The 13336-nt window shown below is 54.2% G+C and overlaps 5 protein-coding genes across 5 annotated transcripts; 4 read left to right on the top strand and 1 right to left on the bottom strand.

The window, feature by feature from the left end:
• Nucleotides 1–339: 339 nt before the first annotated feature.
• On the top strand, nt 340–2011 carry B0T26DRAFT_689761 (uncharacterized protein). The gene is made up of 2 exons (XM_060441055.1): nt 340–897; nt 962–2011. Exons 1-2 carry the CDS (start codon nt 732–734, stop codon nt 1612–1614), a joined length of 819 nt encoding a protein of 272 aa, XP_060303708.1. The 5' UTR covers nt 340–731; the 3' UTR covers nt 1615–2011.
• Nucleotides 2012–2936: 925 nt separating this feature from the next.
• Nucleotides 2937–4120, top strand: B0T26DRAFT_82787 (uncharacterized protein). Its single transcript, XM_060447438.1, has 2 exons — nt 2937–2996; nt 3067–4120. Exon 2 carries the CDS (start codon nt 3220–3222, stop codon nt 3952–3954), a length of 735 nt encoding a protein of 244 aa, XP_060303707.1. The 5' UTR covers nt 2937–2996; nt 3067–3219; the 3' UTR covers nt 3955–4120.
• Nucleotides 4121–6829: 2709 nt separating this feature from the next.
• B0T26DRAFT_746688 (uncharacterized protein) lies at nt 6830–9169 on the top strand (the record flags this gene model as incomplete). The annotated part of the gene is made up of 1 exon (XM_060444729.1): nt 6830–9169. The coding sequence occupies one exon, from the start codon at nt 6830–6832 to the stop codon at nt 9167–9169; it is 2340 nt and encodes a 779-aa protein (XP_060303706.1).
• A 630-nt stretch (nt 9170–9799) lies between these two features.
• B0T26DRAFT_737342 (uncharacterized protein) lies at nt 9800–11915 on the bottom strand (the record flags this gene model as incomplete). The annotated part of the gene is made up of 3 exons (XM_060443433.1): nt 9800–9929; nt 10231–11416; nt 11504–11915. The coding sequence occupies 3 exons, from the start codon at nt 11913–11915 to the stop codon at nt 9800–9802; spliced, it is 1728 nt and encodes a 575-aa protein (XP_060303705.1).
• A 741-nt stretch (nt 11916–12656) lies between these two features.
• Nucleotides 12657–13028, top strand: B0T26DRAFT_631744 (Tim10/DDP family zinc finger-domain-containing protein; the record flags this gene model as incomplete). Its single annotated transcript, XM_060436384.1, has 2 exons — nt 12657–12754; nt 12821–13028. The coding sequence occupies 2 exons, from the start codon at nt 12657–12659 to the stop codon at nt 13026–13028; spliced, it is 306 nt and encodes a 101-aa protein (XP_060303704.1).
• Nucleotides 13029–13336: the final 308 nt, after the last annotated feature.

Raw genomic sequence — 13336 nt, 5'->3', positions numbered from 1 at the left:
GGGAAAGGGGCCTGCTCCTGCTTCCGTTTTCTCTCCAAGACGTCGAGGACCGTATTCAGCATCCACCCTGAGCAGGGCGTTTACTTGATTTTGGGTTTGCTCAAAGAAACTGCCAGCCGGCAACAATGTAGACAAGGTATCCGTACCACAGACTAAACATCAGTGGCGCGGGCTGCTAATGGCGGCATGGAGCCAAGCTTGGCGTCATCCAGACCTTCGATGTGTGGCCGGTGGCATCAGGACAAGCCCGGGCTCCGTCAGAAGACGTTATGCCGTCGATTTCCAGCGTCAGGCCATGTTAGCATGTCTTCGCCAAAAATCCCGTTGCTTGGGTTTAGGTCAGTACTTCAGCCAGCCGCCCAGCACCCATTTCCATTTTGCAGAATTTTCAGAAGAGCCATCCTTAGTTCCAAATTTCCAACTTCCTGCTTGCCTTTGGCTTTTCGGATATTTTTCAAAATATCATTTTCTCTTCGTTTCATTTCCACGCTAGCAATCCGATGTTCTATGCCCCCTGACATGTCCTCAGTCTTATCCTGCGCCCCCCTGCTTGGTTCGGCTCGCATCCATAATGATCCATCCCACTGCGGCAAGCAAACAGGGGTGATGTGGATTCAAACAGCCTCATCGTCTTGCCGTGCTTGCCAGCAGCCGGCCTAAGCAAGGACTAAAAAAAACACCGCCAGTACTAGGAGCCCAAAATCTCAGCCGGGCCTACGCGTAAGTACAATATGCGGCTATCAACCCATATCGACATGTTTGCTCGCCTGCTGGTGTGTCAGTTATCGCCGGTGGGCTCAGGTCTCGTGCACACCCGGCCTGCCGTTGCTGCGCCGTGCAGTGCGAATCCGAATATAGGAGCGACGTCGAAATCTGCCCAGAATGGTGCCCCCCTCGGTCAGTGGTGTTGGTCTGAATCTTACATCCAATTATAAACCAACCGACTCTCGCCCCCCTCTAGAAACCACGGCGTTTCCACCGCACGCAGCCTTTCACCGGACGCATGATTCCTCGTTCCAGTTTGCCTTGGTGGGGTCACGTTTCGACGAAGTCTTGGTCCCCAATGCTGCATCAATAGACCGCGGCCACCCGTGCGGCGTGCGCCTTTCTTTGCCCGGCTCGATGCTCGAGAGGCGGCCCAGCGGGCATAGACGGCCACATGATTGGCCTGTGCGGATAGCTCCGGTGCAGGGTCTCGCGTCTTTCCACTGCTGCTGCATTGCGGGTATGAGATTTGCCTATATTCGTTACGTCCATCATCGGAGTTTTGGACGGAGAGGCGGCATGTGTGCCAAGCACTCGGAGCCAGTCGAGTTCGTACTTGCGTGTGTTATCAATGGCCGTCACAATCGTGACGGCGAGTCGGCAACTGCCTCCCGAGCTATTATTTTCTTTGCTATTTCCAACTGCCCTAGTTACATACCTATCCCAAAAGCATGCCGGGCAGGCTCTTCACGCCGCCCTCAAACCCAAGGGATATTTCTGCTTCGAACGCAGAGCCGGCTTGCATGCGATGGCGTCTGGCAGCTTGGGTGGTCCCTACTTGCACATGCGTCCGAACATCTTCTCCATCGATTCCACTCATGTGTCATAGTCGTTACGTCTTTGGGCTAGCGTGAACGGGCGGGCTGGCTGGTCCAAGCTTTACCATGTACGGCTCCTCAAGCCAGAACGCCCAAAAACTGTTTATTGGAAAATCCCAAATGCCAGTTTAGATCAACTGCGCATTTCGTGCTCAGGCTGAGGTGGTCTGCTTTTCCTATGACCTAGATGCCATGCACAGCCCGTAGCACCAGGTGAACCTAAGTTCCATACCCTGTATTGTAGGTCCGGAGGATACGCATTAAATGCAGCGAAACAGTCATCGGCGCTGACAGAGAGACACTCCAGACCGTTGACAACTGGCGGGTTAGGGTTTTAAGGTCCCACAAGTTTTACCTTTAATCAGCATGTCAAAGGGCAGTTTTCGCCTGTGCAGTGGGGCTTCAGTGATCGATCGCCCTGACATCCCATGAATCCAGTCAGTGGCTATGCCGACCTCAATTTTATTATCAGTTGACTGATTATGGAACAACAGCCCACCCAAGCTACCATCTACGCGGGCGGCGACTTTGTAATCTTGTCTCTCCACTGCAGTCCAAACTTGGTAGGAGCCTCGAATACTTGATGGTACACCTCTACCGGGGTATTACATGTTAGCTTGGTACGTTGGTTGCTATTAGTATCTTTTAGGGAAATCTCGCTAATCACTAACTTTGCCAGCTTCCCACGCTAACATGTATTACCCCGGAGGAGGTGTAGAGATCTGTGCCCACTTTTCTAAAATATGGACCTTCCCTCCCACGGAGAACCAGACAAGCGAAAAGATCGTGGCTACCCTGGTCGCCAGATTGCGACATCTGCGGCCAGTAGCCAAATCGAACATGCGACACCACCCGCCAAGTCCCGGCCTCGTTGCCAACCGTCATGTGAACGTGTGCGCTGCAGGACGACTGGGTCTTGCCGTACTTTCATATATCTCCAGACCGCCCCGCCCTCCTCCTCCTCCTCCTCCTACGTATCGTATAGCTTTGCTATTAGCGGACAGAACTTGAAGCAAGTGCAGTGCACTCAAGCACCACACCAGATCGAGATCTCGTGCTGGCTCCCTCCTCCCGTGCCTTCCCACGTTGTGTCGTGTCGCTCTTTACTTCAGGCCATGCCTCCGTATTTTATCGTATAGCTCCCACCAATCCAGTCATGCCGTCCCGCGGGTCTCCTTCTCGTCTGGCGATCCTTACCGATCTCAAGAAGTCGTGGATCCCTTTTCGCCATCCCGATATAGGCCGTTAAGATGTTCTCCCACTTACTCCAACTGATCTGTCTGCTTGCCGGGAGGCCCGCTTGGAACTCAGGAGCTACCCCTCACTTTTTTTTTTATCTCTTGAAGGGGGAGCACAACGGTAACCCCTCGTCCGCTCTCAATGGGACACACCCGCTGAGTTCACCGCCGGATCGTTCGTCGACCGTTTCGTTGATGCTCCTTTCGGTTTTCCGCTTTGGGACGTGGGCTGATCGCAGAGCTAGGGCAGTTATCTCGTTTCCTTGCCATTTGCTCGAACCGTAGGCTGGCGTTGATGTGCTGCTGCTTTATTTTCGTGTCTTGTCGTCTTCTCCCGACGGCTGGCCGTGCAGGATCTAGCTTCTCCGCTTCCTCCTGCGTTGCGCAAATGTGCAAAAATGCACTCCTCCACCTCTCGGCTGCCGCTGCTTCCTCTGGGGCGGGCCAGGTATCGCTGGCACCCGCTTGCTGTGCTTGCCATCGCCGTCCATTTCGGTCGGGGTGCCGCTGGGCAGGCAGGGCGCCGAGGAGAGGACTCTTGTGGCTCAGTCGGTCACAAGCACACACCAATGGCGTTGCTCTCCTCTGCCTACCCCATTCCTGGAGGGTTTCGATGGTTGGTGCGGTGGCACAATGGGGGAAGCACGCGACCTGTCCCTGTTGCCGTGTGGTGTGTGGGGATGGATGGGACGGGCTGTCCTCGAGTATGGCAGGTATCTTGTTGGGTGTATGGTGGTGGTCTGGCTATCTCTTTGGCTGAGCAACCCCGGAAGGCCGTTCAATCGATTCTGACTCCCCATCTTCAGCGAATGTGTGCGAGGCACTCTGCAGCACCACATGTGCGCCCTGCAAGCAACCTTAGTCAGATCTGGCAGGTCCCGCCGTCATTGGCTTGCCAACGGGGTGCAGACAGCTTATCTGCAGCCTTTGCGTCTCTGGCTGTTCTTTGCTCTGCTTGTCTCTGGAGCCCATTCGACGTCTCCGATACCACATTGAGTAACACCCCCCCTGCTGTGTTTTCTTCCCAAGTCGCAATTGGATCTGGCAAGCTGCCCGACTCGAGTTCCCTATTTTCTGTGCGTTGGGAAGCGGCCCACGGAGCTCTTCACTGCTTCTGCGACCCAGTATCGTGAGGCAGAGCCACAGGAAGCTTGTCTGCAAGGGGCATTCCCGTCATCGCGAAACCCGTCAGCCCGCCTCTTGGTGAAAACGACGGGCTGGTTGGAGACTCGACTGGCATGGACACAAGCGATGTCGGTTCCTCAAAGCTGTCAAACATGAGCCTTGATTACTGTCCGGGACGACCGGGTGAAGAAAGTCCTGGTCTGCCAACATCCTTTCGGTTCATGTTCCTCCTGCAGTCCCCCAAACTTGGGTCTTGGGTTGCGCCAATAGGAGCTGGTCGTTTGCAGCCCTGCTTGCCCCCTGCTCGGTGTTTATGTTTATCCTCGTTGCTAAGAAGAGATGCGCGGTTGGTTTGCTAGGGGGGATTATTGCTTGTCCTCGAGCAACGAGTTTCTCGATGGGTCGATATGTCTGCTGCGGCCCTACAACGATGCCGTCGAGGTGAACGATCGATATGGATGTTTATGCCCGGCACATGGGTCCCGGCGATTATTAAAGACTGGGCTCGTCGTGCTCGGGGCTTGAGAACATGTGCTCGTGGTCGACCATTCTCACGGCACCTCAGCCATGGGTGTCACGTTGCTGGCCTATCATTTCTTATCCTTGTCGTCGTCGACAAGTCAGGTGCCGCTCCGAGCTTGTCGGCGACGTTGGAAGCGCCTGCTTGTCGCCGAATGCTGTGATTCTCGCTTCCCACTGCTTCGTCCCCGACACTAGGCCGACGGCTCTCGTGCGCTGTCTCAAGCTGTGTAGTAAAACGTGATGTTAGTAGTCTCAATAGCACCTTGCTGCGGAGGTGACTGTCTGCGCCTACCTAATGGTCTGTGTCGGTAACGCAATGCCAGTCACCAACTGGACGGTCGGCCTCTCGAGGCATTTGGGCAGACCGCATGTCAAGGAAGCCACGATCACGTTGCCAGCCAAGGGTAAGACCCACCTGTAGGGCTGTAGAAGGGGCGGTGATCGCCAGGACGACAGGAAACCAATACAGCCTCCTACACAATCTCTTTCATTGCTATATCCCCAGGGCCACCGTTGCGCGGTCCGGGCACGAAAATAGCTCACGCGAGAGGGTACCCAGCCTGGTAGTATTCAGATTAGCAAGCACCGTTTGCGTGTTCAGGCCGGGGAAGATTGCCTGGTCAAGCATTGGGGCAATACAGGGATGGGGAAGAATTGCTTTTCTTGAGATTTTGGACAGCCCGGCTTTAAACCATAAGGTACTATCCTCCACATAGGCTGGATCTAATAGGGCTACCATTGATGGTATCTTTAACACCTACCTGGAGGCGCCCTTGACCTGGTCGACTACATTCGCTTATCTATTAATCGACGGCAGCCTCCTCTCTGAGACCGCGGTACCTCTCATTCGCTCCCCCACCCCTGGAATCGTCTGCGCTTCAAAAGGCTTGCTCAATCTTTCGACTGTGTCCTCCGAGACTCGGTTTGTCATCTGCTAGGGGCTCAATCGCTGCTTTTTTTCCGGTATGTAACTACACCTCCAAGGTTCCTCACTGTGGTGACCCTTTGAGAAAGGGATACCCTTTGACCCTAATCACGACGTCCTTCCTGCTCGAGTCTACTCGAACATTAAGAGCGCCCCTTCATTTGGCCTTCCTCGCCGTAGCTGCTGGACATCTTACCACTCGCAGCAGCAGACCGCACTTCACCCCTTCATACCCTCTTCAAACCTCTTTTACCCCCTTCTTGGCATCCAGTGTAGGTAGGCGCTCACCGCTTCTTATCTCCTTCCGAATCTCTCCTAGACACCCCACCATTTATCTCCCTCATCACCACCTACACTGTTCGTTCCAGGAGCTTTGCCACGGAAATTGAGCAAAAAGGACAAAAACCTGCATCATAGCCACCACTGGAAGGGCCACCTGCGAGACTGCTTCACAAATCACATCCACTCTCCGGCCTCATCCAAATCCATTCCTACAGAAATCCACAGCCGTAATCTATGCCCATAACTTGCCAATTGGGTGCCAATTGGGTCCTATTTTGCGCCAATTGCTCACAAACCATCTGATAATAGCTACTTTACCCCCCCCTACCTTTCACCTGGTACCACCTACCATCCGACGAAAATTTTCTGCCCACAAACTCGAGGCATTTCGCCCGTTTGCAGGCACACCATACAGTACGCAGTACGGCGAGCACGGTAGGTGAGAGCAGTGCTCCTACTGTCCCCTGGGCATTTCTATTCCCAACTTACACAATCTCTACAGTGTGAAAACGGTTCAGATGGGCACAAACCCTTCCCCAGCCACCGCGAATTCCCCGGGATTTAAAGAATAATAGGAACCGCTGTGATTGGGTGCTTCGATTTTGCTCGATTGTGTGGACAACCAATGAGATTCAGTGGTCGGCTCTATCTTCGATTCGGGAGTGTCAATGCCTTCACTCGTACCCCTTTCGTATTGAAAAAAAAAGGGGTTTCAATAATAGGACAATAGCACAGAACTCGGGCACTGCAAAACGACCTGCCTCCCCTCTAGCCCCCCTTTGAAAACTCTTCCCTGGACCCCTCGGCCCTCCTCTTCGTCTTCTTTCCCTCCAAGATCTTTTTCGATCCTCTCAGTACTCACCAAACCAACCCCCCACGCCTTCATTCTCTAATTTGACACCTTCATTGAAACCAATAAACCACAATACAACATGACACGATTAGGCAAAAATGGTCAGTCTCAATCAGGCCCAGCTGTCACTGTCGCCAAGCCTACCACCAAGCCCTCTGCCAAGCCCGGTACTAAGTTGGTTTTCAACAGCGAGAACCGACAGTGGCTTTCCCTGCTTTCCCTGCAGGATGCGCTGCCAAAAACGCCAGAGGATTTCGACAGATTGTCCAAGAAAAAGAAGCAAGAATTGAATGATGAAGTGATGGCTGTGAAGCAAAAGAATCGAGCGACGGTCAAATATCAACTAGATCTCGCCAAAAGACTCGATGCCCGCCGTCACCTCCAACCTATCTTCAACAAAAAGGGTCAAGAGCTGGCCAATCTCAGACTAGTCTATGTCGAGTGTGGCGAACTTGCGCTGTTCAATGAGCAGTTGTCAGCTCGAGACAACAAGGATCGACAGTCATTCGAGATTTTTCCCGCCTCTTTCATTTTCGCCGACAATGCAGCTGCCGCCGACAATACAGCTGTTACATGGACGGGTGTCAACAGCGGGCCCGCCACATTCATGATGGTTTTCAGCATCTACCTAATTGCTGGCCCCATCATTGAAGAGCTCCGTCCGTCTATGGCTGACATTACGTCTCTGGGGATGACATCCAAGCCCGTGGCTCGCGTGGTTGCTTCCTGGACCGCGGTTTGGAACATCATGTCGGAAGCCCCCCCGCCATACATCCCCGAGAGAGGCGTGACGACTAAGTCTACCATCCAGGACCGGGGTTTGGTGATCACGTCAAGCGGATGGAACACTGAAACCGAGCAAAGCTACTGTGCAAGGCTTGCTGCAATGATCAAGGTTTTCCAGTCCGATTTCTCAGATTTCCGACACATCACGTTCCACAAACTTCCGTTTTTCAACGTCAAAGCGTTTGAACTTCTCGTCCAGCAGATGCCAAACCTCGAAACGGTGTCTATCCAACAATGCCTATTGATGGACTACACAAAGCTGCCAAGCTTGCTTCGAGTCATTGCGGCCAACCCACGCAGCCCTGGCGCAAAGCATGGCTACATTCGTTTCGATTTTGGTCCGCAGTTCTTCGCAGGCCCAAATGATCCGAACCGCAAGGGGTCGTACGGTGTGACCCACCATGTCCCGACTTTCCACATTCCCAAGTCTGTTTTCGCCCTGGTTTTGGGTTGCCGGCAAGTGTGCAAAATGGTCGGATTTGACCCGCTTGACCTGCACGAATCCTTTTTCACATTCGTGTGCCGTCTCCCCGGCCCGGAGCTCTGGGCTTTCAAAGCTCGAGACGCAGTCATCGCATGGGAGGTGGAAATCGCCCGTGGACAAGGACCGGAAGATGAGGTGCAGCTTTGGAATAGGTTCACGGCAGACCTGACTGCCGCCCTGTCGGGCGACAATGTCGAGCTAGGCAATTTGCCTCGAAAAATGCGCCGGCTTCAGAAGTCGGCACCATCGATCGACTATCGTCAGGAGAGACAGCAATGCACTAGTTGCCGGGCGTCGCCCCCACTGTCCCTATTCCGATACAAGACAAGAGATTGCTATGGTTGCCAAGCGGTACAATTTGTCAATGAGTGCGAGGATTCCCATTTCCGGCACTGGATAAACGCTGCGACAAACGCGTATCTCTACCCGGGAGCGAAGGACAGTACTCCCGTCTACATGCGAGGGTTAAACCCCAACACTCCGGTAAGCAGGGCCGCGGAAACTGCAAGGCTCGAGAAGATTACACAGCAAACCTCGGGCAACCTGCAGCAACCTGCAGCTGCCGCGCAGCAACCAAACTACGAGTCGCAGTCGACAACGGCAGCTGATGGAGGCCGCGTTCATTGGGTTGTGCCGCAAAGCCCGCATGAGAACACCGCCCTCCAGGTTCTCATTAACTGGAGTACCCGCAGTTGTGAGGAAGAAGAATACTCAATGAAATTGGGCTTTTGGATTGCTAGGCATATTGATAACTGCCATCGCTATTACAAGAACATTGAGCCGGGAAAGCTGGCCCCGCTATATCCAGAGCCTGTGGCCGAAGGTTCGGACAATATTGGAGCGTCATTGCGGCGGTTGCACTATCGGATGCACCAGGAGTTCGGTCCCGTCGATCACAGCCAAGGGGGTCCCCAGAGAGAACACCCAGCAAAGAAGCCGAGTACGCTTTGCACGACCCCAGCTGGCCAGACGGTCATCCAGCCCGAGGAGCTCTTCAACCATGGTTTTGGATGGAATCGAAAGACCGATGAGATGTGGGGACGTGCATTTATCAAGCGCGTCATGAACGGATACCAGGGCAACAAGGAAACTGACCCAGACTTCATCCCCACCGGGTATCTTCACCACCCGCGTGTCATCAATGAGCTTTGGGATGTCGTGAAAAATCCAAGGCGCGAGGAAGACCGTCGTATGGTCATGCACGAAGTACGGATGAGGCAGAATGAGTTTGACAGGGACGTGATGATGTGGTCCCGAGGCAGAGTTGAAAATGACCTGCACTTGATGTGGTGCCCAGGAAATCAGTCGTTCTCTAATGATAATGCCTGGAACGGCCGGGATCCTAAGTGGGAATCGACTCCACACCGCTAGGGAGTATGGTAAATGGCTAGGCAGGACAGCTTCCTTTCTTTTCGTTGTCCGCTTTCCTCTTCCTTTCGAGCAGTGGGCGTTCTTGCATTACGACGACACACACGACATCCCATGATGCGACGAAACGACATGACCTGCCGTCAAAGAAAACCCCCCAAGAAAGAAGAAAGAAAACCCCCTCGCAAAACCAGCAACCAGAAAAAAAAAGAAGCACTTCTTGTATTTATCGCGCTCTTCTTTTCTTGTCTTACAACGAAGCGGCATCTCTTCATTGCCCGCAACAATTAGATGGACGACAGACTGGGCACATGGATACGACCCCATTTTCTTCTTCTTTTCTTTTATTCGAGGCTAGCAAACACATCGCAGCATCCATCATTCTTCCGGCATCACCATTGGGGAGGCTTTGGAGGTTTTCTTTTCTTAGATTCGGCGGCCCTCAAGAAAGGAGCACGCACGAGATGGAGATGGAGATTGGGAGAGAGAAAAAGAAGAAGAGAGACATATCCTTGGCCTTCTTTGTGAGGAGGAATCGGAGAGATAGATGGATCGATGGCTGGCTTTTCATATTCGGAGTTGTATACCATAAATTGTCTCTTAGAGAGGCCATCCTATAGAGCTCGAAACTACCTAGGCAGTCACATAAGGATTGATATTGAAATCCGCACATTGACACTTTCTCTCCTGCGTGACCGTGTGACTCTGGACCCCGTGATTTTCTGTGTTCAAGTGGTATTGCTCCCTGGCGTCTGGAGGGCGTCTAAAACATGAGGCCTGCGTAAAACCACCACAAACACATTTGAATTGCAGAGAGCTGATCAAGAATTGCGTATGGGTATCTAATTCTCTTCGCTAATATGACGTCTACTATGGTACACGGGCTAATATCGTACAGTACACTTCCAGGGTCGCAATACAATCCAGTCAAGGGTACACGGGCCAGCGGTGCAATTAACAGCACGGGTTGACCACCTAGCATACATGGGAAACGGCCTCATCATTGCCCCTTCTCGGAAGCCGCCTCGGACGGTTCCGGGACGGGAACAGCCCTCAGAGTGGACATGCCCATGACGTTCTTCAGGTTGCCAAAGCTCAAGCACTCGCTGATCCTCGACGCACCCGAGAACAGCATGACCAGGCGTTCGATACCGCAGCCCCAGCCGCCGGTGGGCGGCAGGCCAGACTCCAGAGCCTGGATGTAGCTCTCGTCGATGATGACGGGGTCATCTGGATTCAGGGGGACGCGGTGCTTGGCCTGGTCGAGGAACTTTAGCCGCTGGGCGGCGGGGTCGTTCTCCTCCTCATACATGTTGGCCAGCTCCCTCCCGAGGACAAACAGCTCGGTCCGTGCCGACACGGCCTGGCCCGTCTTGGGACACACAAAGCTCTTGGAGAGCGGAGACATGCACACAGGGTGGTTGGTGATGAAGAGCGGCGCCTTGAGAGAATGCGGTTCCATGTAGAGGCCCGACAGCCTGTCGAGGAGCTGGGGCAGCGTGGGGAGAGGTCTTTCGACAGCAATGTCCTCGCTCTCGAGAATGGCGACAAGGTCTTCCAAGGCAGTCTCGGACGACAGGTCCGGCAAGCGGCACCCCAAGGAAGACTCGAGCGAGGGAATAAACTCCATCTGCTTGAAGGGGCCGCGGAATGCGTCTACGTCAATGGAGGGCAGCGAGTCGAGCTTGGTGGCAATGAGCTTCTGACAATGCTCGGCGGTGCCACGGATCAAATCCTCGGTCAGGGCAATGAGGTCGTCCAGGCTTGCGTAGGCATTGTAGAACTCGCATGTGGTGAACTCAGGATTATGGGTCAGGTCTATGCCTTCGTTTCGGAAGGCCGGGCCGAGCTCAAAAACCTTGTCCACGCCGCCGACTACGAGGCGCTTCAGCCAGAGCTCCGGCGCAATACGCAGCGTGAGGTCGCGGCCAGGGAAGTCACTCCCGGCGATGGTAAACGGACGCGCGACAGCTCCCTCGGTGTGATCAGCCAGGATGGGCGTCTGGAACTCGAGAAAGCCCCGCTCGTCCAAGAAATCGCGCATGTGCCTGATGATGTACGAGCGCAGGCGCAGTGTATCAATTGTCTTGCGGTTTACCAGCATGTCAACGTGGCGCAGCTGGATCCGCGTGTCCTCGTTGGCTAGCTGGAACGGCAGAGGGGCAATGGTGGGCGACATGAGCTCGGGCAAGCGTGTCGCCTCGATTGTCAGCTCGCCCGTGGGTGTGCGCGTAGCCTTCCCAGTAACAGCTATTCACAGCTACGATCAGCGGGCTGCTGAAGATATAATATATATTTTTCTATATATATTGCTATCGGAGGGGAAGCAGTACGTACATATTATGTCGCCTCTTTTCACGAGCCGGCTTAGCTCCTTGAAGCGGTCGAGGGTGGCGCCGGTGCTCTCCAGCTTCCGGAAATTACATAGGCCCTGCACTTGCTCAAACTCGGCCTTGAGGTTGAGGAACACAAGCTTGGAGCCTGCGCGGCGGATCCATTGAACCCGGCCGTGAAGGGTGACCTCCTCCTCTGCTACGGCCCCGGTCTCGACATGCTTATACTTCTCACGGAACGTCGGGATGCGCATGGAAACGCCATCGTGCCGGATTCTGGGATACTTGGGGGCGTTGGACTCGTCAACCTGCGGCCGGGCCAGGTGGTAGAAGCGGAGGTAGGCGGCGTTCCGGCCCTCGAGCGGCCTCCAGGCGTACGGCCGCAGGAAGGAGAGCGAGGGGGTTGTTATTCTCATCGCGCCTAGAGATGCTGATTAGCATCGTCTCGATAGAGGTGGCATTGGCCATTGCCAACAGCTTGCTCTTGCCAGAACGAGGCAAGGGACGCAGGAGCTCCAGCAGTCAGACAAGGCATTTGTGATCATGCACGCACAAGTGCATGTCAGTCGCAACGGTTCTAAGATTGATAATTTGGTTCATCATTGAGTGGAGCTCCTGGGAAGGCCGTTTGTTGTACGGCTTGACTGGTGGGAATGGCAACTTACAATCATGTTGAGTGGCAGGATTTGTCTTGAAATAGAGCTGCCCGTCCGAATGAGAAGAGAGTGGGATAAAGATTTCGCTTACTTTTTAAGGAGTTTGGACCCGCCCTGGAGCTCCCATTTGCCAGCCTATGGGAGCACGGAATTAGAACCCAGTGCTAACAATTTTTTTGATGAGGATCTTGCACGTGCGTAGGCCTGTACAGTACTTACTGCACGTCTACTGAGTTAGCCAAGAACGAGCAGCGCAATCTGAATTAGCCGACGATAAGCCGCACCGCCAAGTAGCGACTCGAGAGCTAGCAAGTCATTAAAGCCCGGGCCATGAGGCAAGAGACGGATTTTTTGCTAGCGGCACCATCGTCATACCTCTCGAGCCGCACGACGCCCGCCATTCACTTTCGCAACGACGAACGCAAGCCATAGCCCCTTGGTCCCGCCCACGCATCCAGAACACCAATTCGTAGCAGCAAGCCGCGACAAAACACACACACCATGTCTTTCTTCGGCCTTGGCAGGCCGCAGCCTACGTCGGCCGAGAAGATCGCGGCCGTCGAGAACGAGCTGAAGATGATGGCCGACATGCACAACCGGTGCGTTGCCCCCCCCCCAACCAAAATCACATCCCATCTTCTCAATGAAAGCTAACATCGGCACAGGATGACGCGGGTGTGCTCAGCCAAGTGCGTAGACAAGACCTACCGCGAATCGGATCTGGCCAAGGGCGAGGCCGTGTGCCTGGACCGGTGCTCGGCCAAGTTTTTTGACGTGCACGCCAAGATCTTTGACCAGATACAAAAGGAGACGACGGAGCGCATGGCGGCGGCCGGTGGCGGCGGCGGCGGCGGCGGCGGCTTCGGCATGTAAAGGGGTGACGAAGCGGAACACACGCACTGCACACCCGACAAAAACTCCCAAGAACCATACCCCTTTTTAATTTGCATACCGTACGCTTCGGCTCTCACTTGGATGCGTTGGTGAGAAGAGCGCCCTCAGATTTTCAGCTCTATGGGGGATTTGTGTTGCTCGCCCTTTTCCAATTTGTTGGCTTGCCGCTTGTACGAACAAGCCAATAGCTGCGACTTGGCTTCGGTTCGCATCATCGTTATCACCACCATAACAATCGGCTCATGGGGCATCTATGGTTTGGCTCTGTTCGATATTTGTCTGCGAGC

The sequence above is a fragment of the Lasiosphaeria miniovina genome, assembly GCF_030549165.1.
Source record: "Lasiosphaeria miniovina strain SMH2392-1A chromosome Unknown B0T26scaffold_1, whole genome shotgun sequence".
Taxonomy (NCBI): Eukaryota; Fungi; Ascomycota; class Sordariomycetes; order Sordariales; family Lasiosphaeriaceae; genus Lasiosphaeria; species Lasiosphaeria miniovina.
Note: the sequence above shows the minus strand (reverse complement) of the source record. Positions and strands in the feature narration are given on the sequence as shown.

Coding starts and splice junctions, on each gene's coding strand:
- B0T26DRAFT_689761 (XM_060441055.1), top strand. CDS start 732: ATGCGGCTATCAACCCATATCGACATGTTTGCTCGCCTGCTGGTGTGT. Junction 898..961: donor CCAGAATGGTGCCCCCCTCG/GTCAGTGGTGTT, acceptor GCCCCCCTCTAG/AAACCACGGCGTTTCCACCG.
- B0T26DRAFT_82787 (XM_060447438.1), top strand. CDS start 3,220: ATGCACTCCTCCACCTCTCGGCTGCCGCTGCTTCCTCTGGGGCGGGCC.